The 26,686-nt window shown below is 37.7% G+C and overlaps 3 protein-coding genes and 1 long non-coding RNA gene across 6 annotated transcripts; 2 read left to right on the top strand and 2 right to left on the bottom strand.

The window, feature by feature from the left end:
* The first annotated feature begins 934 nt into the window (after nt 1-934).
* On the top strand, nt 935-10,705 carry LOC112573188 (phosphotriesterase-related protein-like). Of its 3 annotated transcripts, none has more exons than XM_025253317.1 (9): nt 935-1,018; nt 2,499-2,608; nt 4,342-4,504; nt 7,684-7,756; nt 8,334-8,445; nt 8,652-8,807; nt 9,129-9,293; nt 9,777-9,994; nt 10,404-10,705. In XM_025253317.1, exons 2-9 carry the CDS (start codon nt 2,578-2,580, stop codon nt 10,575-10,577), a joined length of 1,092 nt encoding a protein of 363 aa, XP_025109102.1. In that variant the 5' UTR covers nt 935-1,018; nt 2,499-2,577; the 3' UTR covers nt 10,578-10,705. The 3 variants fall into 3 exon arrangements, with proteins under 3 accessions (XP_025109102.1, XP_025109101.1, XP_025109100.1); XM_025253316.1 differs by lacking the exon at nt 935-1,018 and adding an exon at nt 1,805-1,833; XM_025253315.1 differs by lacking the exon at nt 935-1,018 and adding an exon at nt 1,909-1,961.
* On the bottom strand, nt 4,870-6,474 carry LOC112573189. The gene is made up of 3 exons (XR_003101180.1): nt 6,320-6,474; nt 5,277-5,418; nt 4,870-4,941 (listed from the first exon to the last, which is right to left on the bottom strand). It is a non-coding gene; the product is annotated as an uncharacterized LOC112573189 (long non-coding RNA).
* A 1,396-nt stretch (nt 10,706-12,101) lies between the features above and the next one.
* On the top strand, nt 12,102-18,634 carry LOC112573747 (tRNA:m(4)X modification enzyme TRM13 homolog). Its single transcript, XM_025254332.1, is given in 15 exon segments — nt 12,102-12,381; nt 12,761-12,807; nt 13,073-13,139; nt 13,429-13,494; nt 13,816-13,885; nt 14,483-14,551; nt 14,554-14,588; nt 14,750-14,828; nt 14,955-15,043; nt 15,272-15,344; nt 16,025-16,099; nt 16,574-16,739; nt 16,949-17,116; nt 17,483-17,782; nt 18,426-18,634. Coding segments are annotated over 15 exon segments (1,599 nt in total). The 5' UTR covers nt 12,102-12,279; the 3' UTR covers nt 18,619-18,634.
* A 1,918-nt stretch (nt 18,635-20,552) lies between these two features.
* LOC112574274 lies at nt 20,553-25,709 on the bottom strand. Its single transcript, XM_025255225.1, has 6 exons — nt 23,724-25,709; nt 23,469-23,539; nt 23,149-23,285; nt 22,617-22,786; nt 22,053-22,163; nt 20,553-21,059 (listed from the first exon to the last, which is right to left on the bottom strand). The coding sequence occupies exons 1-6, from the start codon at nt 25,417-25,419 to the stop codon at nt 20,914-20,916; spliced, it is 2,331 nt and encodes a 776-aa protein (XP_025111010.1). The 5' UTR covers nt 25,420-25,709; the 3' UTR covers nt 20,553-20,913.
* Between the last annotated feature and the right edge of the window lie 977 nt (nt 25,710-26,686).

The following is a 26,686-nucleotide window of genomic DNA, read 5'->3' as shown; positions in this document are numbered from 1 at the left end:
CTAAAAAAAAAAAACGTTTCTTTTACAAACAAAACATAATAATGCACTCTGCAAAATGTTCATACATTTTAAGCCAGAATCAGAAAAAGGAAAAAATGTGTTTACATTATTAACACTATTAATGTACTGATTGTAAAGCAGCAATACATTTGAAACGATAATTCATAAAACCTATGGTAAGTTACTTAACAGACCTGAATCTACATGTTCAGATTCACGTCTGTAAAGTTATCCCATGATTATCCAGTGATCTGGCATTAAGGACAAGAGTTAAAAGATTAATGAAGGCAATAAGTTGAAATTTGTTGCCTGGCAAGCACTGCCACTGTTATGGTTCCAGTCAATTAAGGTCTACATAACAAGTTCTGCATATGGTACACCATGATTGGATAGTCATTATTATTGTTCATATTTTTGTTGTAAATTTTACTCATACTTTAACTTCTTGTCTTGTTTATGAGGTGACGAGAATCCAGCTAGGATGTGCTTCGCTAGAAAAATCTGGCTTCCAAAGAAACTTCTCGGTTTTTCTGTGAATAGTATATCCAGATTGCTCGACTGCTAACCTCGCTCTGCAGTGAAAGTTCTTTTCAGTTTAGTAAATATTCCTGTATTTTGGTCGTTTAATACTTTTAATGCTTCTGTTGACATGACCACTTTGCATTCCTCATATGAGACTCCAGTGGCTCCGACAGTTCTGTTTGCACTGTATTTTTTGCGGTAAAAGTCGGAGCTCAGCCTCTGTAAACTTTCGTACGCTTGATCACACTTTGCTTCGTCATTCACAGTAGTGTTTTCACCCATCCTAAACGCATCAGCAACTTTCTGGCGTATGACTGCAGCCAAATCTCGACCTGTCTTTGACTGATCTAATGGCCATTCCTCGCATAAGCGTAAAAATTTGCGGTATCTTGCTGCCGACATACTAGAGTTAAGTCAAGGTTAGCGCATGTGGGAAGTGCTCTTGTAAGGGAAACCACTCCAACGCTTTGGAAGTGAAAGGGAGGTTTCCTTGCAGGTAGTTTTTTAAGGAATAAGAGACGGTGTTGCACTGGTACTGTCTAAAATAGAAGATGCAAAGCATATTTCGTGGAAAAATAGGCTAATTATTTTATTTTTTTCAGCTTCTTATACTTAGAAGTAACATTTCGTCTGTTTTCTGTGGTAAAGGAGGAGATAATTTTTACCTAATCGTAAACATAAATATTTGAGATTAAGCAAAGTCATGGGACATAAATACAAAAAACGGTTTCTGGAAGGTATGAGGGCGCACGGTAGTGTAGTGGTTAAAACACTCGTATGTCACCAGTGCATAGAGCAGCTGTTTTATTTTACAGACGAGTACCACTTTCGAATTGACCATGTACCACCTCCCAACCCTACCCCCTACGAATATATATACACACTAGAGTCTAGGACTTTTTACGGTCGTGGTGCTCACGTACCACCCGTCATACCACGCGAACATAGTTCGAAAACCGGGACATAGGCCCTGTGTTCAGATCTCGTCTCGGAACTCCGTAATATTTCGATACCTCGTGAACTTTGTGGCACCAGTTTGCAGTCGGGGGTTTTCACGGGTTCTCTATTCCCTCTCATAGGAGGAAGTATACTTTTCAGCCAAACCAGTCAACCTGGCAGGCGCGCAACGCCATGAGCCTGCCTAATTTTATTCAAAGCCAAATACTAAAATATACCGTTCATTCACCGTTACACTCCCTGCAGGTCAATCATAGACCTATACCTCGATCTGGAATGATGATCGACTGTCGAGACTAACGTTAAGTTGTTGGGTGTCAACGGTCTCCTCCGTGATTCAATGGGTTCCCCATCGTACGTACCGGCACGGAAGTGTATATGACAAAAATAAGGGGTGGGTAAAGATTTTTTTTTTTTTGCGGACTGATATCAAATTTCGAAGTTATGCGGCAGGCCGGTAAAATACCTGAATCCCACGCCAGGTGACTATACAACAAACCTAGTGATAATTGAATCAGAGACGTTATACCTTTTAACGTCTCTGATTGAATGAAGAACAAATGAGTACATAAAAGCATTCACTCTCCGAATTTATTGTGTAAAGTAAAGCTCTTTGAATTCGCTCACAATAATTAAGACCGGCCTTGAATTGTTCGCTCTTCTTCCCCCACCCCTCTTAATTGTGGTTTCCAACCGTGTCAGGTAGTAGTGGAAAAATCCATTAAAAAATTCCATTCACTGCTAAAGTCATTTGCAGTGTTAGTTTTTTTTTACAAAAAACGAGAATCAAGAAAAAGAGACGACTATATAGGCATTCAGTAAGTCACTGGTTAAAAAAAAAAAAAGTTGGGATGCCATGGGGCAGAAACATGTGCGTTATTTTTCTTGTGATTGTAGGTCTATCTACCCCGTCCAACCCAAGTACCGAGTACAGAATGATACTTCAACACCCTTCTTCACCTATGTTAGTCGACGATAGCATGACCAATGATTTTTTAGCTTTCATATCTCGATTACAGGCAGTGTTTGCATATCAGAGTTCAGCTACGAGAAGCAAGAGCAGCTGAGACTTGGAATTCTATCACTGGACGCAGCATAATGACTGAGAGAAAAGGGAAAATTCAAACGGGTAAGTTGTAATATACCGTCATTATGATTACATATATACTGCCAATGAGGTCTCCCCACGACAGTCTTCCACGTTCTCAAACACAGTGATGTAAACTATTTGGGTTAAGTTAGTGAGCTTAACTGTCATCGTATTTCGTCGCACGACCGCGCAGATCGACTTGACTCTACTAACTCTGCAAAGGATGCTTCTGTAGATTGTTCCTTTTAATAGAAAGGCATATGTAGGTGGGCAATACATGTACCAGAGAGGCAAACGGTTGAAAGTACCATCTGAATCTGTATCTGTTGTGAATGACTATAGTATCTTCCACTTCTCAGGCCTGGATGACATAAGTTTAAAAAAAAATTAAAGGAGTTGTTGGGCAACATTACAACTGTGGAAGTTACAGTGACATTAGCTATGACGATTTCATAAACCTATCTCCTTTTCACCTAGTTCTCTAATGCTTATATTATTCGCTTTAAAGCTGTATACCAAAAAGCATGGACAAGAATGGTAAAGTGTTACACTTCCCGAGGACACGGCGAGTACTGAGACACTACGTCGTGTAGGGGAGTGGAGGCTGCGTCTGCCGAGAAAGGCTGCGGGCCGGAAGATGGGCCATGAGTGTTTGGGTCTGGCTAATGCCACAGACAGACAGACTGATGGGCCTGGCTGATGCCATGAAGAGTTTTTGTTTCGTTTTCTTTTGTGAAAAGAAAATGTGAGTTTATTGGTATCCTGGAGTATCTATGGCCCAGAAAACAACGTCTGACCCGAAGAAGTAGCGTTTAATATATCATATTGAGAGGTCTCTCGTCCCAGAGACGGCGTCATTTAGAGTATAAAGTCTGTCCTCAAGTGGAGATGTCAGTTGTGTTTTGTTTATGTGATTGTTTTTACGTTTCAAGATAAGTTTTAAGTGTATAACATATATATATATGTAGATTTATGGAACATTAGTCCCCATGACTGTTGATGCAGTGAAAGCAGTGTTGTGCCGAACTTAACATTCATTATTTCTTAAGTTAAACATCAAGAAAGAAACTTGCTCTCAGGGTTGAGTTTAGAATTAGAGATCATTAATAAGTAATAATAATATATCTTAGATATATTATAAGGATTAATTGATGTATGTTTACTAGGGAATTATTTTTAACATTTCTTGTGTATTTTTATTGATTAAAATAATTAAATATATACAGGCCTACAAAAGAGGTAGAGTTGTTTTGAGTAGAAAAGAAAGCGCAAATGTCCAGGCGTTTGTGCGAACACAAGTGACTGACACTGTGACAACATGAAACCTCGCATTTTAAACTTGTGAAAAAACATTGTTCTCACTCAGTTTACCAAAGAAACTAAAATAAATGTTTGAAACATCAGATTGAAAAAAGAACATGTTAATCTCATGAAAATACTGATGACAACTTTCCAGCATAGTTTTTCTATATATACATAGAGGAGAGAAGGAAAAGTATATGTACATATATAGATATGGACATTACTTTTGTACTTTACTTTATGCCTAAGAATTCAGTCTCAGCAGATTCTAAATTACATGTATTTTAATCTTGCATGCTTTCATGTGTGAGACTTAAATCTAGTACACTTGCCTTGTTGTACAATTGTGTATTATAAATGTAAATATAGTCTTTACATGTACTTTCGTAATTTGAAGGTGTCGCCTACGTGTCTTTGCTGGTTATATTTCTAAAACATTTATTTAAAAAATATGATTTCTCTTCTTCCAGTGAGCGGCCTCATCGATCCTTTTCTACTAGGAATCACTCTGACCCATGAGCACTTAGCACTGAAGGCAGAAAGCTTTTTGATTCCTCCAGCAAATAATGTTCAGCAGCAAAAAATGCAGATGCCTTTTGAGATGAAGAATCTTGGATGGATCCGTCAAAATCCGTTTGTAAAACTTTGCTGTATTGTTCACAGGATTGATTATTCATACTAGTTTACATCATTACTTTAAGCCATATCTTATAAATTAATTAAATACACGAGAATGCACATTGTCATGATCAGAACTGGAACTTAGGAAGCTAATGTAGTCTGATATAAGCGACATCAAAGTGATATTGGCATTGATTTAACTAAAGAAAAGTTCGGTGAATGTGCATATGAAACTAAAGAAGGGTTCGGTGAATGTGCATATGAAACTTGTAGGTTCGGTACTTCAAACAAGGTTAAGAAACACTGCTATAAATAGATTGCACAAAGTCTGCACAGTGTCCTTGAGATGATTTTCGTAGTGCAACAATGAACTTTTTAAAACAGCAGGGTGGTCGTCTAGCCAGTTCATCCAGCATTCTTTTAATCTGTTCTCTGTTAGTCTCACCTGCCTGAAACATAGGCACAGCTTCACAAATAAGGACCTGACAACCAAAAATATCTTTCTTCATTTTCATTATCAACATTTTTTGCTGACTGTTTTGTCTATTTAATGGTGATGTGTTGAGATTCAAGAACATTAAAATATGAACACGAAACCAAAATATGAAAGTGTAAAAAAATTATGACTGGAGAACATGCTCATATTGAGCACTGCTTTAGAGAAAGTTGAGAGCTAATAATATTTATCCTATTAAACTGATTCATTTTAAGCAATTTAGCTGACAAAAATCAATTGTTTCTTTCTGCCTTTTTAGTGGTAGAGTTGACTGAATATTACTCATACCATGATCCTTTCTCTCATGGCATCAGAGAAGATATCTTGTTCAATCATGTAGTCCATCAAATCCGTCATGACGACAGTGTCCAGTAAAAATACGCGACTCCGGAGTAGCGTTTCACGCATTTTTTCATCCATTCTGAAGCCTCTGAAGACAAATTATTACCGTTGAATGTGTAGGCTTAATTTATTAACATTCTAAACAAGTGGGTATGACACCCAGAACTAAAATTCTGCAAGGATGAGTCAATAAACTTTTAAATTTTATATAGTTTCCAGAAAATATTATTTTCAAACCTTTCGTAATCTATAGGTACCTCCAAGAACCTTTCGAATAAAATATTACAACAATACCTCTATACATAATAGCAAAATACATAGACGACATCTGAATCATAATTTTCACAGAATTCTTAAGATTTAGCCACGAAGGAGTTCATATCTACATTCCATGATATATTGCCTGCACGTTTGAAACGATCGACTGCACTTCCATGTTCACGTCTGATGAGACCAATTTCGAAAGAGGTCCATTTAATGACCAGTTTTCAGTGATTTATTGTATTATTAGGTTTTATTTGTACAAAAACATTCATTATTTATGTTTATTTATTGTCGTTTACATATTCGAACCAAGCACTGAGGTTAATTCAAGAACGTAAATTTTCAGGCGATTCGTGTCTACTTTCACTTTCAGGGTCTGCAGATTAGAGCACAAAAAAACAAAAACAAACTTATGTCACCGAGCTTGGTTTCCAAGCTTCAAAGTTTATTTGGACACTGGCATTACAGGTGTGCTTGCTATTCCACTTAATGACAATAGTGTGTTGACGGACACTAGCAAAGGAGGAGATTCCATGCGAACTTTTTTTCAGGAAATGAAGATTGTTCGCAAGCAACACTTCTATTTCATTAATTAATCATGGTCTGGACAATAACTGTCCTATACTTATTCATTTTTATAACAACATCATTTAGTATTTCAAAGTTCACATGTTTATACAAGTTTGTGTAGGCTGTATATAGTGTATAAAATATATTTTACTGACCTACATCAACAAGCCGACGACAACCACTGAGTGCTTTCCCTTGTCAGGCGGGGTCAGGGGCGGGGTCACGCCAGTCAGGTAGAGAGAGGTGCGTCTGTCCTTTGAACCTGTGGACAATAATGTCTGGGGCTATATTATGGTTCTTGCCGTCACCTGCTGCATGACTACTTCACAGCAGTACTACCAGAGCTAGCGGTCACATATATATATATCTTGTGTACACAGCTAGCGGTCACATATATCTTGCGGGAATACTTGTGTAGCAGAGGTGTCCTAGACAGGGGGCGTATGGCTAGCCCTGTTTTGATCGCAACTAGGGGTTGCTAGGTATGCCTCACTGGCTTACACAGCTCTCTCCACAGTCGTAGGATGTCAGCGCCTGCTAATGATTACCCCATGTTGTTGATAGCCGTCAGTGGTTCAGTCCGGAAATTCTTGAACAAAAGAATCTGGCTGGATACAATATTAAACCTGGCATTTACAGTGTGGGCATCTTGGCCTGCGAGTTTAGCACGAACGATTGAGCAGCATGGCTAGCGTCAGTGTAGCGGAAAAGCTGTGCAAAAAACAGAATTGTGTGGATGTTAACGTCAAGATCTTTGCCAAAATTTGGCATCTGATGATGAAGCTTTTAACAACTGAATGGTAGGCTCTCCCACGACGGTGGGTGTGCGCTAGGGATTTTTAGAACAGATTCTTACTGGTGTTCTTACGTAGAGAAAACCATGCAGGATACTCTCCAGGACAATCAAAACTCCGTGTCTATCGAAGGGAGGCTGCTCACTAACCTCCGCTTTGCAGACGACATCGAGCTGATGGCAGGCAGCAACAGCGACTTACACAGCCTCGCCGACAAACTCGCCAGCGCGAGACCTCACGGGATGGACGTCAGCACGGACAACAGCAAGGTCATGGTCAATACGGGTGGACGTCAGCACGGACAACAGCAAGGTCATGGTCAATACGGGATATGGACGTCAGAAGGGACGAGGAAGCGCATAGTCAACACACTGGCTGTAGTAAAGCACACATCTGAATGAACGTAGTACAGGTGGAGCAGGTGCATTGTTTCTGTATCTGACCATCTAAACCAGTGGTTCTTAACCGGGGTTCTATCGAACCCTAGGGGTTTGGTGAGTCGGTCTCAGGGGTTCGGCGGAGCCTACGCCACGGAAGTCAAGACACACCCGCAATTCGTGATGACACTATCATTTTGCTATGGTGTTAAAAATGGTTAGGTATAGATGGTGTGCTGTGATAGGAATTTATCCCAGGGCCACAAAGACAAGTTCAACTAATTTCATTATCATCAGTTTGCCTTTAACCTTGTTTATATTTATGCAGGCATTTGTTTTTGTTTGCAGATACAGCCATCTAGAAAACCTCAGCCTTCAAGGAGAAGATGAGGCAATAATTGAAGAAATGAAAGAGTACAAGGTAGAAGCCCACTCAAAGTTTTTGTCAGTCTAAAGTAAAAACATTATTTCTTATATAATTTGAAAGCAATGTGAACCATGCTGACTCCTGTATGGAGACTGTGTTTGTGATGAATGTTCTTGTATGGTTTAATTATGTTGGCTACAAACTATATTTTGCATATGAATGCTATTCTTCTTTGGTTTAGAGCACACAGTCTGCTAAATGCATATCTAATTTTGTAACATCATCATCCAAGGACATCATTGTTTTCATGAAGTCCGGATCTTGGACTGTGAAACACCAATACAAGGCAGAACGGACAATTAACTCTGAACATCTGCGACCCTTTTATCAACAAAATGATCAAATCTTCATTTTCTCATCTATATTTTTTTTCTTACTATTATAAAAGCCTGTTGAGCTTGCTGTCAGGAGAGGAAATGCACTATATAAGCACTTTTGAATAATATAAATGAATTGTTGGTATATTAAATGTTTTTGGTTATGTACTAAAGAGGTACACTCTTGCTGATTATCTGCACTGGTTTGTTTTTAAACTACTTAATTCATTTTCAAACTCTAAAACTTTCTCCAGGCACTTGGGGGCCAAGCAGTAGTGGAAAACACAACAACTGGTCTAAGTCGAGATGTGGGGTTTCTGAAGCTGGTATCTGATGTATCCGGGGTTCACATTATTTCAGGCACAGGTGATACAAATTCAGGTTTCCAGGTCTCAGTGGGAAAAAAATATATACTGATTCACAACAAAGAAGAAAAAAATATTAGCTGAAGTTTTTTAACCTTGTAAAAAAAAATCTGAAAGTACAAATTGGCAAATCATTGTAAATGAGGAACACCACCCCAAAATAAAAAATGCATTCTTTCTCAAGATAACAGTATTAATATTTTCCAGGTTTTTATGCTGAGAGCTTTCAGAGTGAATCGGTAAGACAGCTGTCAGAAGAGGCCATGTCTGAAGTGATGAGACAAGAAATTACAAATGGTGTTGAGAACACTGACATCAAGTGTGGTGTTATTGGAGAAGTGGGGTGCAGCTGGCCTCTCACAGGTATAGATGCCATTCACTGCTTTGTCTTGTAAGTACAACAGGATGAAACATTCATCTTTACAGAATAATATCAGATAGATATCATCTAAAGAACTTTCAGGATTTGCTATAAAACAAAGGTTTGACAGAAATGCCAGCCAAGCAACAAGGTCATTTTTTAGTTTTATATATATAGAGAGAGACATTTTTTCAAAGCTTGATAAATAATTTCTGGAGACAACTATAGATATCAAAACATGCGTTTTAATAATGAAGAAGCATGCATTGCTGAGTGACAGGAGCAAGAAAGCATGTATTCAGTGAAAGTGTCTCGTTTCACAGAGTTTGAGAAAAGATCCCTGAGAGCAAGCGCTGCTGTTCAGGTGGAGCTTGGGAGTCCAGCCATTATTCACCCTGGACGTAATTCCCAGGCCCCTTTTGAGATAATGCGCATTTTCCTCGAGGCTGGTGGGCAGGCCAATAGAACAGTCATGTCACACCTTGACAGTAGGTACCTTTTATTTGAGTGATAATAGCACTGACAAGGAAAAAAAACAGGTGATGTTAAGCTGCTGGTACTATTTGCAGTAGTAGTTATTCAACCATGGATCACTTCATCATCACATCACTGATCATGCGGTGGTTATAGACACAAATTTAATTACATAAAACTGCAGGTATATCTTTACATCTTAATTTCTCATAATGGTATAAGAAAAGATGACCGTATGTTATAGAAAAGGAAAATGTTATCAGAAAAGAGGACCAACGGTTAGAGCTTTAAATCACATATAGAGTTAAATCCCTTTTTCTTTCTTGACATAACTGTTTCATTCACCCAAGAGGAACCTGGTGTTTTTCAATAAAACTCCATCTACTTACTTTTTAAAAAGTTAAAGAAGACAACATATTAAATGTGTAGCAAAAGCCTAGTGCAAGGCCATTCCTTCACATGTAAATCAATCAATTAGGACTTTTTTCTGCTTGCAGGGACAATTTTCAATTCAGATGAGCTGCTAGAGTTTGCAAAATTTGGCTGCTATTGTGAATATGATTTGTTTGGCATTGAGACTTCCCACTACCAGCTGCAGCAAGAGAAAGACATGCCGAATGATGCCAATCGCATTGCCTTCATTCGCTTTCTGGTTGAAGGTGGCTATGGTGACCGTGTAGTTGTGGCCCATGATCTGCATACAAAGCATCGCCTTGTGAGTCATCAGAGTTACAATCTTGATAATAAAGGAAGTCAAATTAAATTCATACTGTCATAAAAATTATAGAGTTATGATGTAACAGATGTTGACTAACAATTACAACGAGTAGTGGTAGATTTATTTTTTCTTGCTTAAAAATAGTTCAACCATGACAATGCACGTACATTTGGGTGACTTATATAAGGAATCACAGAGAAAAAGGAAATTACAGAAAAAGGAATAATTTTTATAAAAAATAGTATACATATTTCGAGAAATTGCAGCCTCACAAATGATGGGGAAAAATAAATCAAAAGCATGTTCAAACCTAAAAGATTTTATGTAGATTCCTCTATACTTAACAATTTTCTGTTAAAAAAAAAAGAATGAGTAATTAGGGTTTTTTTTTCCTCTGGTGTTGCAGAAGAAATATGGAGGTCATGGTTACACTCACATATTGGAGAATGTTGTTCCAAAAATGCGACAGCGAGGTTTTAACAATGACACTATCAACAAAATCCTATGTGACAACCCAAGAACATGGCTTACCTTTCACTGCATAATCTGTTTCTCAGTTCTGCAGTTAAAAGACAAGTGACCTCGTGTTTAATTTTTCCAAATTTGTTCATTCACTCAGTCTGTAAGCAGTGTTTTGTTTTGCACGGAGCAAGCACTCGGACGCGAATCGACGTGGTGTAAGCTTAGAACCGTTTCTGTTATTTAACAAAACCATATCTGCAAAATGTAAAATACAAACCTTTGACGGGAAAAGTAGGATAGCTGCCTGTCAGTTAATATGAGCGACGAACATAAGATCCCAGTCGTCGTCAATGGCTCGTTTGGTCCCGACACATTCTACGTGCCATACCTCTCACTTTGTCGGTGTGTTTATTCTATCAAGGCTTGATTACTGTAACTCGGTCTTTGCTCAATCACAGGCTGCCCTGCATACCTTATTTGCAAACTTCAAAAAAACACGGGATTTGCATTCGGTACTTAAAATAAAATATGTTCTGTCCTGTCATCTTCTTTGCACTGGTTGAAAGTATATTTGTCTATCATTCAGTGCAACCATGTACGTGGTACAAACATCTAATTTCTTGAGGAAGCAAATGTAAATGCAAGATGAGCAATTTGGATTTATGATTTCTTTTCTCCTATATGCCTGCTCTATGTATGTTTATAGGAGTCATCTTGAATAGTTCTGTGTATCCCTGTCACCAGAACAACGTACCATTTCTGCTTACTTGGCAAAAAGTTGCGTACAGTACGCAGTTTTTAAAATTCGGAGGACCCTTCAATTTTCGTCAATGGGGTCTCCTTGAAATTTGGGCAAAGACAGGTACCCCTTAAAAATGTGATGAAGGGGTCTGGGAAAATTTAGCCTTAGCAGAAATGGACGTAATATATATAGTCACATAACTTTAAGTTGCTGTGGCAGCAAAGCCATGGACAGACATCTTCCATATCTTACCGTTCAAAAGGTTTATGGTATACTTTACACATGTTTTAATTGAGCACTATACTCTTGTAATCACGAATCTCTCTCACCATGGATGTATCTAGATTGACACTTTGTAGTTGCCTCGTTTTAATACCTGGGGAAAAAAAATCGTCTGCCAGCAGTCCAGTAATACAAATTCGTGTTCTCACGTTTTCTAGTGACTCCGCCTGCTCGTTTCCCTCTTCAGATTCACACAACACTATATAAAAAATGTAAATCTTTCTTTTATAGATCGTTTGTTATCACAATTCGATCTTTGCGCCTTATGCTATAATGTTTTTTTATATAAATTTGTCAGCACCTGGGCAAACGCCTCCAGTGTTTTGTCTCAGCGCTGAGGAAAATTAAGTGTGACCATGCATTTTATAAATAGTACGTATAGTTGCCTTATGATTATTATTACTATCCCCGCCGGTGCCTATGAAAAAAAAAATTACTTGTAGTAATTTGCATGAATGTATTAGCCAATAAAAAGTATATATGGTATAGATCCTGTAGAATATGAACCATTAATTTTTACCTAAAAAAGATGAGAATTTCTTTTAAACGCTCAAAGGTTGTCTAGAAAGCTTTGGTTATCTGCTAGGCAGCTAGGCAGTTACTCCCTTACATAGTTTGCGGAAGTACTTCCTTTGACACAGGAAGTGACCTTTTTGCAAGGTCGCGTACGCCGACTGCTATCATCTGAGAAGTCTGTACTCGCGAAGAAGACTGGCAGCTGATCGGTGGATTAAAAAAAAAAAAAAAAGTAAAAAGAGAACCAAATGCAGAAAGAAGAGGATACTCAAACCTCCTGATGGCCAATGTGCCTTTTTCCTGCTCTAAAAAGAAGCGATTCTGTCGTTTCAGACCCAACGAAGACCAAAAATATTGTGCTGAACATGCTGCTGCGCTTGGGGTTAAGTGTGCATGTTTGTGACATTGGCGTGTGCGCACGTGTGTACGAAATAATTTTTCAATGTAAATAAAACCGATGCGTGAAAAATCTTAACACATGTCCTGACTTTTATGAGAAATTTATATTCACTTTCATGTATGTAAGCCAAAGAAAACTGATAACTGCATTACCCCTGTACACGTAATGTGATTAATAATTTGTCGTACGTATATTAGAGATGCTTGTGGCTCCTAATAGAAGTCATTCTGTACAGTGATGGGAAAAATATATTGCATTTTGTGTAAGAAACTCTTTAAAATTGATTGAAGTAATGTGTGTGTGATTGCCAAAACATCAGCAGGTATATTTTTAATGAAGGAGATTGTGTTCTTTATACCAGGTGGAAATGAACAGAAAAAGAATCCAATGTCCACTCAATCCAAAACAGTAAGAAATAGAAACATGGGATAATTGTCAAAGAAAGAGATGTGTGTGCATGTTTGTGTGTAAATGGTAGGGAACTCTCATTTTGTGGGTGGGGAACACATTGCTTAACATATGACTATGTTTTGCTAATGATTATATTCTGCATAAACAGGTGTTCTGGGGTACATAAAAATTTTGAAAATGGGACTCTGTGAGTATATGTGATTAGTCAAGATGACCCTTTTATACGAAGTTTTATGTATAATTACAATCATTCAATTTTCAGTTCCTGTTATGAAGATGCACTGAAAAAACACCTGAAGAAATGCAACAGCAGGAAGCGAAAAACGGAAGTCAGTATATAATGATGAGAAAGAGATAAATAAGTGCTAATCAAGTACATGTATTCACATTTCCACGTATCAATATACTTTTGTGCCTTCATTTGCAGACAAAATGTTACAGTACAGGTACACTAAATCTGCAGAGGTCACATCCGTTCTTCTCAGCCAGCTGACATTGCTCAACCTCTTCTCCATTCTATTTTAAAATTTCATATGAAATGCAGAAATTAACTAGTTAACAAGGAATTTCTGATAATAAAATATGCTTTAATCCATGTTGCATTTTTGTCTGAATCAGGAATATTATGAAGAAGGTATTAACGCAGGAAGTGATGAAGGAGATACAACAAGTGACATTAATGTAGTGAGTCTTAAAATGTGCCCTATTCAGACCTAAACTGTCATAAGCTTAATCAGTCTCTTTCACCATGTATGAGGTTGTATGTATGGAAATAAAAGCAGTGGTTTATATTAAAACAATTTATAAGCTGAAAGAAGTAAAGTGCCATTGTGATTTCTATAGAGATTTACATGGATGTATCTTTTTGCTAACATTACATAGTTCTTTTGTTTTTTATGGTCAAACAGTTGTTTATGCAGACAAAATATGTTGATGTGTAAATAACTATACTGTTCACTGTGATCTCTGTTTACTAAAAACGGTAATATCTTTTTTTGCTTGCAGAAAGCAGTGCGTGAAACTGAGACCCAGAGACTGCAAGAGATAATTGAGAGAGTGAACACTATATACAAAGGTTTGGCTTATATGCTTGCACAGACTGTGGTACTAGAGAAATGCTGTAAAATGGAGCTTTATTTAAATTTTGTAAAACGATATTTTGTAAGCTCCTTCTCAAATATTATCAGAGGAGATAGGGAGTGTGAGAACAAAATATTAAATTCCTTCCTTTTCTTTCCTAAGGCTATGGTTTTCACAAAGGCTGCTTTTTTTGAAAACTGCCACATGAATCACTCTTTTTTCCCCTTTCTGTCTGTGTCTCTGTGTGTGTGTGTGTGCACATGCACACCCATATGCGTGAATGGATGTTGCCATCTCAATTGATATGTTGCTCGTGTTTTACAGAAGATGTATGACAATATTTTTTCTATGTAGCATTGTCTCTTTAGGAGCCAGCAACATCTTACAACACAGTAAACATCAAAAGCAAAAACTGGTTCAGAATAGCACATTCTTACTAAACATAGTCTGTTGCAGTCCTGAAACTGAGGCAAATATTTCTGCCAATTCTGGTGGGGCTCAGACAAATGGTGTGAATTTAATCTGAGATGCAACAGAACCACACACAAGGACACGCCAACATTCTGCTTTACTTATGATTGTTATTTGGCAGAATACATAGGAACAGTGGAAGCAGATGTTAAAAGCCATGACTGCCTGAAGGATGAGCTGGAAAACCCCACCTTGGTCTGCCAGCTTTGCGACATCGTCGCCAACAGGTTTGGATTTTGTAAAAATTGCATGGTGAAAGAAGTGTAGTTTACTTCTGTGTTTATAATACTCATCATAATGGTTAGTGGGATCTTTTGATCCAGTTCATTATTTTACTTTGGATATTTATAGTTTAGCTCTCCCATAGTCATAGGCTTTAATTTTGCAGGCTTCGTTGATTGGTCAGCTGGACAGCCTGGGACTGCTGGCTCCTGGCTACTGCTATGTTGAAATGGGGGCTGGAAAAGGTATCAATTAGCTTTTGATCTTTGAACAGAGAAGTACTGTTTGGCTTGTTTCATGTAAATTAATAAATTGTATATGCTTAGAACAGTATTGTTTACTAATTTTTGTTTCTTGCTTGCCTTTGGAAGGTCGGCTATCTCACTGGGTCAGAGAGGCAGTGTCAAATCATAATGATGCATCTTTCCTGCTGGTTGATCGCAACAGCATTCGTTACAAGGTATCTACTGTTTTTTTTTATGGGGGGGTGTTTTTTTGCTTATTTTTTAGTCAAAGTAAAAAAGTTGTTCTGGTAAAAAGGTGATTATGGTTAAATACTTTTTCTCGACTTTAGCATTCTTCATCTTTTTTTTTTTTTTATTGCCCATAAAGGTATGTGATGTATTGCTGCGTTCATTGTGCAGAATGTGATTTTCTTTTCTTTATATACTATGTGTCAATTTCCCAGGTTGATGGTTATCACAAAGAAGAGACAGTACCTTTTGAACGCATCAAAATTGACATTGAACATCTCAGTTTGGGTGAGAAATTTAAAATGTATGCACATGACATGTTTGAAAATGGATTGTTTGAAACGTGAATGCTCTGCAATTGTTGAATTGATTTCCTTGGTGTTTAGCCTAAATGGTGTTTGGGCTTGGAACTTTGTTTAAAGAATTGTGATAAAGCATTTAGAATCCTGACTACTGATTATTTTTACATGTTAACACCAAAGAGGTTAAGCAATAGATTACAGTAGTTGTGTAAGTGGTTCCAGTAAATGTTTGTGTTATCTAATGTAGGGTTGTTATAAAGATTATACCATTACATGTCAGATTCATGACTTGTAGTTAGCATATATGTCCAGAGAATTTATTTGTTTGAGACTGTGAACTATGGAAGAACATAAAATGGTATTTTCATTTAAGCACACAGTATCATTTGCAGTCTTGTTTGCATGTTGTCAAGTTTGCATAGAGATTGTTAACCGCAAATGGTCGCTGCACCATGAGTTTTGTGGACACATTTCAGTATCGCAAATAGGGAAACTTGACAACATGCAATAATAAAAAAAGGAAACAGAAGGGAGCCTTTCAAATGAAATTTAACTTTGTTAAAAAAAACCCATTTGACATCATAATTATGTGCATTTGTTTCTTCTAAACATACATGTTACAGACATGCAAGCAAACAAAATCATTATTACACTGTCAAATTGCAGGCAAGGTGCCAATGATAAAGCATAGTGATAAAAGAGTTGTGGCAATCGGAAAACATCTTTGTGGGGCTGCCACAGGTGAGTAGAATGGTGGTTCAAATTGTGACTTATCAAAGTTAATGGTGAAATTAAAAATATACTGAGAGAAGGAGTTACACACTCTAGGAAATTTCAAAACATTCATGACTTGATTGATTGTCTTCTCCAGAGTTATGGCAGAGATGGTTTATATATTTTGCTCTCTACAGCAGTATATTTCATCACAGATTTTGAAACATTAAACAAAGGAATCTTTCCTTCAGTTGCACTTTCAATAACAAACTATACTACTTGGGATGCTTTTCAAAGACTGGTTTTAATTTTAAATTAAGAGTCCCATGCGTGAAGAGGATAAAATCAAGTGGGAAAATGGACATGCATCACACACACTCTGTTGTTGTCATGGGCAGGACATTTGTAGCTAACCTTTCAGAGCTTGAGCTTGCATAGTGATATGCAGAAGATATGTTAAAGACATAATTGTGCTCATTCAAAACTACCAATTTGTTACAGATCTGACTTTGAGATGCCTGGTAGAAACTTTGGACCATGCTGACTCACTCAGCAGTGAGCCCCCTTCAAAACGTCAGTGCAGAGAATCAGGTTCAGCTTTATGTTTAGACTATAACGAGTCCAGAGAAACAAGCTCTACAGATAAAGACAACTTAAAAAAAATGTAAACAGGTAATCTTAAAATGTAGTTGCAACATTACTAACAGAAACATAGACTTTTGCCCATTTCCTAAGATAACAAACAAGTGTGGCTTGCCAGTCAAAAAATGTTGAGTTAATTGTCAGAATAGCTGATGTGAAATAGTTGAAAAATTCTTTCAGAAAAACTGATACGATAAATAAAATACTGTTGTTTTTTTTTTAAATTCTCATCAGCAAGCTTGCTGGGATAGTCATAGCCCTGTGCTGTCATCACCAATGCAGATGGTCTGCATATGTTGGAAAGAAGTTTATGAGCCAGTGCAACATTTCAGCATCAGACTTTGACCTGCTGACACGACTGAGCAGCTGGGCTGTGTGTGGTTGGCGCGGACTTCGACAGTAGTTCTGGTAATTCTTTGACCACTGCTTGTACAAAACTGTTAAGGCAATTTTGATTAAGCAAAAAATGAGAACAACAAGCAACGGAGTTCACGTTTAACAAGTTAACAATACATCAGGCACCACTACTGGCATGGTGGGTAACTGAGAAAGCTTTTGTGTGGGACGATAGTAAAGGGAGATCAATGGGCAATTAAAAAAGAGCCAGCATAGGATGTCAGAAGTGAACAATCAGGCACAAAGAAGGTGAAGTCACACCGAGGTGTCTATATATACCTCTGCAAAATTCACGGTAACAAATGGATTAAAAGCTACAACTGGGAGAAAGTTTCCGTTGTTTCTGTTTGTTAGGAAATAAATTAATCATAGTTTTGTTTTTCAAACACCAGTAGATCCCAAGGGTGAACCAGAAGGCAGCCATAATGGTAGCGAGGATGCTGAACACATACCCATCAAAGCTACCAGTGTAAAGTGCAGAGATAGTAGTATCGGGAAGAACTATAAACAGCAATACCAGGTCATACTTAATGCTACAGATGACAAAGTCCCTGAGTTGGAGGGCATCAAGGAGGCCAAATGTGTCACAGTTAATTCTACAGGTGACAGCCTACAGGAGACCCTAGATGCAGAGCACAAAACAGAAGACCTTCTCAAAGATACTTGCAAAGGGTTAGCAGTCTTTTTTCTTTCTCCGTGCTTGAATAAGGATTTTATTTTAAGAAATGTATTTGGTTAACAATGTCTTTTCTTTCCCAGGCTTTTAAGATTTTATTTAAAGAAATGTGTACTAGTGCCTTTATCTTGCAGAATTCAGTCAACATAGCATACTCATTATGGTTGCAAAGGATGCTTCTAGCTCCTGAATAAGCAACTCTGACCCAGTAGCTCACAGCAGCACCCTCCCTTCTCCTGTTTAGGACTTGTCACACTATACATTTCCACCAAATGAAATTGTTCAGAAAGCAAAATTTGATAAGGTTGGAAGTGGATACCAACTATGATCCCCTCCCATCCTTCCTGTGAGTAGCTGACGCTAAGTTTTTGATTGAAGAATACAGCTTAAATCAGACGGGAGTTATGCCAAGGCATCAGCAGACCAAAGGGTGCCAACGTCTGGGTTATTTTTTCTGGGGTGGTAGCGTTCTTTCTGGGGCTGGTAGCGTTCTTGGCTATTGTAATGATCTTGCTATGTCAACTGCGTGGAGTAAGCTAAAGATACTTGGCATATATTTCTAACCTTAAAACTAGGAAAAGCTTGTTGCAAAAGTGTGGTGTATTTTTTAGATGTATTTTTTTTTTGTGTGTGCTGCAGGAGTTTGAATCTGAGTGAGCTGGAAAAAGAAGCAATAGGCTGGCGATGCAAGCGCCTCATTGATTTTGGCCGAGTCCGCTACCTGGAAGAGCATGGCATGAAGACTGTTATCAAAGAATATATTGATAAGCTTCAGACACCAGAAAATGTAGCATTAGTTGCTTTGTGTCAAGCTGGCAAGCATGACCAATAAATGCAGCTTAAATCACTTTGTTGATTTTTGTTTTATTTTTTTCCAGTTCCATTACTGCAGCAGCTTATGCAAGTTTATAAGGCTAGTGTACATACATATTTAAATCCATCTTACTTACCAGGTGTAAATCATTCATCTTTCAGTGTCAATTTTACTCTGAATCACAGGATTCCTTTGACTTCTCACATTTGTGCCACCAATCATTTGTGTCGAGAGTGATTGTAGGAAAATAAACGATGCAATGGAAAGAAGGGTTTTCTAAAATTAAACTTTTAAAAGACAGATATCCAGACACTAAAATATCCCTCACTATTGGTCCATTTGCTTCTCATGTAGCCACCCATTCCTGATCTACAGTGAAACAGAACTGGAAGAGAGCGTGGACGGATGTACAGCTTGCTATTTAGGAAACACGTCATTCTTAAAATGTTCTGTAGTCTTGCTTACTTTCCAAAAATCTTTCAGCAAAATGTGTACTTATAGCTGGATCATTAGCATTGATGGTCTCTACAAGGACCACAGATCCAAATAGCTTTCAAAAATTGCAAAATAGGTAGATGGTGCGACCTACAGAATCCAGTTATGTAACATGATTTTTATGTGACATGCTTAAGCAGCCCAGCAGTACTTTTTTGTTGGGGAGGAAGGTTAGTCGGAGTTTTATGCCATGTCAGCAACTGTTGCCGAGGTGAACAATCTATTTTTCTCTCTTAAATCCAAGAATAGCTCTAGCCACATTCTACTGAATGACAATTATGTGTGATGATGACAACAGGTTCAGATTTCTTTTCACAGACACACACACTCACTCCCAGAGAACTTCTATAGTGGAACAAGTAGTGATATGAATTTATGAGCTTAGCAATATGTCTGCACGAGAAGTTACTTCTCTACCCTTGTATGAGAACTTCAGTTTTTTTTTTCCCATAGCACTATTATCTCCATTTTTTTTGGCTAGATTGTAGAGGTTTGCCTTGCTGTATCATGTGCTAGAACACAAACATACTCCACAATAAAGATAATGGCCTTGTTGATGAAAACATTTGAAATTCATGGCATGATGAATGTAGACTTTTAAAGCAATGATGCCTTGCTTTCATTTATAAATGACTATACTACCTTCTTGTTCCATATTTGTGGAATATAGAAGCTTTACCACCTTTTAGGATTTTTTTCTGGTGTTAAGTCTGTGCAAAAGATCTTGCTTGTGCATAAAGAAACCAATTAATCGAAAATGAGAAAGTATGCTCTTGCATTTTACACTGGTTTTGTTTATGCACATTATTTCCTGGTAAGCGACTGTCCCAACATAACTAGGTCAACATTCTGCAAAGATAGTAACATTACAACTGAAGCCTACACACATCTCTCCCATTAAGATGTACGAGGATGAAGAAGGGTAAAATACAACGAGGATCAAGAGGGTAAAATACAATAAATTCCCCAAAAAAACAAAGGTAGGAAAATTCAATCCCTCCATTCCTCTTTGTCACTTAAAATAAAAGCAGATGCCTTTTCCATGCTGAATTGCAGACATTGGTTTGGATGTGTAAATATCTATATAAACTCCTACATGCAATATAAATACCCAATTTTGCAATAAATTAAATATATGAATATCATTTACTTTTATTTTCTGTCAACTGCTTTTGCTGCGTCAGGTTTCAGAAATGAAGTATTAAACTGCTCTCTCCATGCCGCCAGTGTGTGTGTTTATATGTGTGCATGTGAATGAAGAAAAAGGGAATTAATTATTATAAGCACTTTTTGGGTGTGTTGTGTGCATGCACATTTGTGTTTTGTGCAAGCATGTCATATATGAAGGTCTGTGCTTACATGTCTTAATTCATGTTTGTATGTAAAGCACTTTCAGCCTTGCTTTGGTACAAGCCAAATGTTAAAATAACAAAAACAAACGAACAGAACAATCATGATGCCTTTTTAAATAATTTATTATCTTTGAAGCCATGCATGGCATTAACTCTCAACAGGAAATGTGTTAAAAAAAAAGGGGGTTTGATAGCAACCAGTTATGGAAAATATTCAAAAAGCTGCCAACAGTTGGAAAATCGGAACATCTTTACCTAGCCACAGACATCAACTTCTATTAACAGTATGCATGCCTTTTATTTTGTAAATGTTGAGCCATAGTGAGGCACTTGTGCTAAAAATCTAGATTTGCATTCTCTTATCCACACACATAGAGATTTAGCTTTAAGTGAGATGGAGAACCACACAGTCTTTACATAGATACATCTAAGTACAGAACAGCTGATACTAAGGTACATAGCAGTTTCACAGAGACACTTCATATTCGATATGGTAGTAGTCATTTACCTTTGGCTTGCTCATAGAACACAACTGAACTGTCATGGCAATCTGAGGTCCAAAGTGTTTCTCACTGAAGTCTTTGTACAGTTCTTGTTCAATTTTCTTGATGCCTGAAACAGTAAAAAAAGACTTTTCTGTGATCATGTGTAAAGTATTTTATGCTTATGAATATGTTTGATGGTACCACTTCTACAGCAGCTGCTGTCTTGATAATGTACATTAATGTGTACATTTCTGATATCAGGGTACTTCACCTCTTCTTCTTTTTTTTGTATATGGAAATGTTTATCTCTTTGCATGCAGTTTTTCATCCCCTAGACTGTGAAAGTATTCTATGGTTGCTGCACGTTTACTCTATATTAAAAAATCTATATCTAACTAACTGAAAGCTCCCAAAATATAGTTTATGTAAAAGGGAAACTTTTAAATATTCTGTTTTAATGTGTATAAATGTTTTTGACCATTTACTTGTAGTAAATTAATGTGAAAGACAGTGAAAAATGTAGGAAGAGCCAGGCTAAAAACAACAGCCATGATGCACATCAATAACAGAACACAAACCAATTATTATTCACGATACAAGCTACCACAGTTAAATTGTACTTGCATGCAGGCTTATTGCATAAATCCATACTGAAATAGATAATGAAATATAGGTAATGAAATAGGCAAGCCTGCATAAATCAAGACCATTTAGAATTTACAGCTATTTTTTTAAATACCAAACTCTAGCTTCATAATTCAAAATAGTTCTCAAGATAATAGTAATACAAAAATAGTTGGTTAAGTCTCTGACAGCAGTTTCAGAACCTTTGCCCATCATTTACAAAAGATTGCACATAACTGCGGTAGCAGTGCACATAGATGCTGCCTGCAGTACATCATTGTTGAAGGCTTAGCGCAGATGTGTTAAAAACAGGGAGTTAAAAGCTTGTCGCTCAGAGCTTAGGGAATAATACTTATACTAAGCTTGGACTGGTTTTAAAAAAACAAAAACAACTGTCCCCTCATCCCCCACAAAATGCCCCAGAATGCAGAAACAAATAAGGAACCTCTCTCTGGTAACCTTCATATCCTCAATATGCTACAAGTAATCTTCTAACCTTCACGCCTCAGCTCTTTTATTCCTTTTGACATCTTCATGATGGTGATATGCGGATTAAACTCGCTCAGAATTGCAATGTCTTTGTCAACCAATGAGGAATGCACCAGTCCTTTTGAAATTATATGAAATTATATAAATTATTAGCATGTGCCATAAAAGTCTGTAGCAAGTAAACAGAAAATTTTTCATACAAAAGAACAAAACCAAACCTTTGCATTACCTAAACAACAGAAAGATTAGCCTTAAAGCGCACATGCACAACTAAATTTTGGTTCTAAACCCAATTAGCTCAGTTCTTGAATAATTTTTTTTTTTGACATAAATACTCAACTAAACTTTGCCAAAGTCGCACTTCAAGATATAAAAATATGACAAAAGATTAGCAATGCAAAAATATGAAACACAGCTAGTGACATCCTTAACAGAAACAAAGAGAAAAATAAGTACAGAGGGAAAAACCATTTGTAAAACACAAAATCTTGATGTCTTTAATTTCATGCAGGTCACAAAGAAAAATAAGGCCTAAGCAGGGATATCAATATCTTCACTCTTGTGGTCCTACCTGCTATTTCAAAAAGCCTTTCCAGTGAAGGTCCTTCTGCCACTTTTGCAAACACTACTTGGTGCCGAAAGTTGCCCAGTCCAGTTACATCAAATGTGAGAGGCTCCACTTCTTTCTTTTCTGCCTTTTCATTCAACTTTTGCTTAAATTCATCCAGTCCTGTCTTAGTTCTGTTCGGAAACACACATATTTATTATAACAGCCAGCAAATGAAACACGTAACCCTACCCTATGTCCTGAGTCCAAAATAATGGGAAGCAGCTCTCCCCAGGATAAAGGCATGCATGCATGAGGTTTGTGCTGCAATTAAAGGTGCAGCATTATTTTCTTAGGTACCAAGCAATTTTTCTGGCATAATCCGCTTTAAAATCCTTGCAAGTACAGTAATAGCAGCAACACTAGGAGAATATTTCCAGTTACAGCTACGGCACAGTTAATGATATTTACTCAACAGAGGAAACATCTGAATTTTATGGTTTTCTATCACCTTACATGTGCAGTATTACACAGTGTTTAGTCTATGGTATGTTACCTGTCAATAGAATCTTCATCAGGCAAGTTCAAGACCATCAATGTGATGTGGAGTCTTGACATATCAATGAAGGCTGGCTTCAGTTTCTTGTCTGCTTCCTTTACAGACTCCAACACCTTGCTAAGACCATCTTTGATCTGCATCATACAGGATTGGAAGGAAGGTTAAAGAAGGTACAAAGAGGTCAGTCCTCCAGATAAATATTGATCAAATATAAAAATTAAAGGTGAGTTCCATGCATGAAAATTCTTTTTTCTGATAGCACTCTTTTAACAAGCATTTGAAATATTATTCTAGGATTCATTTAAGTCCCCTTTTACCTCTGGATTTGTGATCTGAATAGCCAGGAAATAGTTGGGGCTTGGCTTTTTACTAGTCTGCCCTAAAGTTCCTGCAACAGCCACAAATGTTATGGAAAATTGTTACATTTGCTCAAGAGATCTTGATTGCATGCCACAAAAATGTATGCTGGCATAATTATTTTCTCCCAAAATAAGGTGACAGCATAAAAATACAAACTGTTCTATTGCTTTAGCAGACATACATTGCATGCTTCTTATATGTACATAAATCACCTGAGAAAAGAGCTGATAAATCGTACACCTTGTTCTTGCTTTCCTTTTTTTTCTTGGCCATTCGGCTATCAGATTCTGGGATGTATTGTGGCAATTCATCCCATGTCACCTTTCCGTCATTATCTGACACCACCTCTGTTCCAGATGAGCTACTAATCTTACACTGCTGTTTCTTATTTTTCTTCTTACTGTAATTCTTCTTCTTAGTCTGATTAATGTTCTTCCTGTTGCTGGTTCCTACATCTTGGTGGTGTACTTCAAGAGGCATTGCAGTTATGGTGGCGTCAAGATTCTTTGAAATGGTCTGTTTAGCTTTAGCATCATCTGTATTTGTGCTGCTTACCAGTGCTGTCCCATCATCATCTTTGCCACAAGATACAGCACGAAGGGTCTGGAGAACTTCACTGACTGTTTGGTAGCTGGTTACTCTTTTTTCCTCATAATGCTTTTTCTTTTTGCTCTCTTGTATCCCACTATCATTCACTAATTTGCTGCCTGTGTTCCTTTTTCTGTGACAAGTAATATCTGCTGGATTTGCAGTGCCTTGTGCAGCACCAACATGTTTATAAATTTCTTCAGACATTTTTGATGGTCCAGTTTTATTGTTACTTGACATCAACGACAGTACGTTATTAGCATCTGAGTCACCGTGATCAGCATCAGCTTTAAGTCTTTTAACGACATGAAGTGAGTCATCTGCAACTTTTAGCTGATCCCCATGCACACAAGATACTCCAGAAAGATTCTGGTGACAGGCACACTGGCTCAGTGAAGTGGAATCTGAAGTCAAATAGGTTTCTGTCTTTTTGCTGTGCAAAGCATTAAATTGCACATCAGATAATCCAGTTACTGGAGCTGGGACATCTAAAGTTACATTCTCAGAACTTTTTGAAAAGGAATCACAACCAACAGCAGCTTCTGAACTCAGTGGTGTAGACTGAAATACTAGCTTAATGACACTGGTAACCTGAGCAAGAAGACTTGCAGGCAACACTGTCTGTTTTGATTGTGATTGCATTACTTCTTGTGACTGCTGGGTTTTGCATGCATTCATCATTATAGACTGGGCATTTTGTCCATCCTGTGTGACTTGTACACTCTCATGGCCAGAGTCCAATTCTGTTGCCAATACTAGTTTTTGGTCGTCTCCATCATGCTCATTATTAAACCTACCCACAGCCATGTCTTGTTGAGCATAGTCCCTTTTGTCATCAGTCAGTACAACACCTGTTAACCCAACTTTTGGCTCATATCCCATTAAAAGACCACAAACACTGTACTCATGTGTATTTGATGCTTCTTCGGGTGCTTGCTTTTTTGAACTCTTTAAACAGGTCTCTTCTGCAGGATTTTTTAGGTCAGTACATGTAACCCCTATTCTCCCAGTCCCAGAAACGAAGTCATCGAATTTAGGTTTGGGTGAACCGCCCATCTGTTTCAATAAAAACCCAGGAAGACCTACTTTTGGTTTCACATCCGACGCAGAACTATCACCATATTCTGTCACTGTGTGAGCAGCAGGCTGTGGTAACTGTTGCAAATGCGTGCCCTTAATTTCGCCTAGACCTTGCTTCGCCATTATCACGGCGATCGCATAATTGGTATGTAGAATGTCTTTCGCAGCGTGTAATTTATATGCAACACCTTGATTTCCAAACAGTCTTAGAAAACGAGGTCGAAATACACCAAGGCACATAGCTTTCTTCCAGAACACCTGCCACCTCACCTCACGCTTAAGGTGGGCGCGATTTTGAAAAAAACATTCTTTGGCCTTTTTTGATAACTCGATATGGCGATCGCATGAAGCTCTGTAGGTCAAAGTATCTTGCGAGATAAATTAAAAAGATTGCATAAACATGTAATGGCTCTATTAAAATCTTACGAATGTTGAATGAGGAATATCTAAGAAACAGAATGAGCTGAAGGAGATCTCAAACTTAAATGGCATCATAAACTCCGTAAACAACTCCATGTTGTAAAGGGAGACTACTGCTACACACAACAAACGGCAACCAAAGAGTTAAGGTTCTTCACACTTTGACTAGTGATATAGAGGAAAAGTTTTTTTTCTTTTTAATTTTTCAGAGTGCAAAATAGTAAAACACTTCTGACTGAGACCTAAAGTAACGAAAGGTCGCAAAGTACCAACAGTCACTTAGTCAAACTAGTGACTAAGATCTCAAACGTCAGCATTAAACATTCTTAAATGTAGGCCCCAACCACCCGAATTATTTATTCAGTGATTCTATTTAGACTATTTCACGAAGCATCTTGGCGCAAATATTTCGATGGGACGTGATCGAGATACCAAGAAGTATCGGGCACGATCCCGTTGAGTAGCCTGGAGTAAAATGTAGAGTTGTGTGTCATTAATGAAACGCCTTTTGATCTTATTGCCTCCCAAAAGTGCTGCTTCTTAACCGTCATGTTGTACCATGCATTCAGGTCGGCATCAGACACGCACAATAAAGTTTTAGTGGTATTCATTAGATGTCATAGCTTCATGGTTCTTTGACCGACTTTAGTGTGTTACGATATTAGTAACATTTGCGATCATGGTGGACAGATCGAGTCACTTTTAATTTGATAGCGGATCGACCAGAACATCTGTGCGGCAATGCTTCTCCAGCACGTGGGAGACGTACATTGAGGTGTTTTCAAAATCGAGAGAGATAAAATTGAAAGGTTTAAATAAAACTCATCTATTTACTGTAACTGACTTCGCATGGTTTTCTGTTTGCTTGATACTCTTTAGCTGTGGATGGACCAGATCTCACGATCGTGGGAACTGGGAGTGAAACAAAAAAGAAGTAATTAAACCCCAAGGGGATTATTACCTTGTGAGGAGCAAGCCTGAATCATAATCCACTATTTAGGATGCTAGAGTAAATGTGAGATGCTTTGGTGGTACGTTTACTTAGCACAAATCCAGCCTTAGCTCAGCAATCATATCTTCACATGTC

This window comes from Pomacea canaliculata, linkage group LG10 (genome assembly GCF_003073045.1).
Source record: "Pomacea canaliculata isolate SZHN2017 linkage group LG10, ASM307304v1, whole genome shotgun sequence".
Classification (NCBI taxonomy): Eukaryota; Metazoa; Mollusca; class Gastropoda; order Architaenioglossa; family Ampullariidae; genus Pomacea; species Pomacea canaliculata.
The sequence above is the reverse complement of the archived record's forward strand: the minus strand, read 5'-3'. Positions and strand labels throughout refer to the sequence as shown.

What these genes read in the sequence shown, in the direction of transcription:
- LOC112573188 (XM_025253315.1), top strand. Translation starts at nt 1,924, where the DNA reads ATGCGGCAGGCCGGTAAAATACCTGAATCCCACGCCAG. An exon ending in AAAAGGGAAAATTCAAACGG is followed by an intron (nt 2,609 to 4,341) that starts GTAAGTTGTAAT and finishes CTCTTCTTCCAG; the next exon opens with TGAGCGGCCTCATCGATCCT. An exon ending in TGCATACAAAGCATCGCCTT is followed by an intron (nt 9,995 to 10,403) that starts GTGAGTCATCAG and finishes CTGGTGTTGCAG; the next exon opens with AAGAAATATGGAGGTCATGG.
- LOC112574274 (XM_025255225.1), bottom strand. Translation starts at nt 25,419, where the DNA reads ATGTGCCTTGGTGTATTTCGACCTCGTTTTCTAAGACTGTTTGGAAAT. An exon ending in TTTATCAGCTCTTTTCTCAG is followed by an intron (nt 23,540 to 23,723) that starts GTGATTTATGTA and finishes TGGCTGTTGCAG; the next exon opens with GAACTTTAGGGCAGACTAGT. An exon ending in GATGAAGATTCTATTGACAG is followed by an intron (nt 22,787 to 23,148) that starts GTAACATACCAT and finishes GTTTCCGAACAG; the next exon opens with AACTAAGACAGGACTGGATG.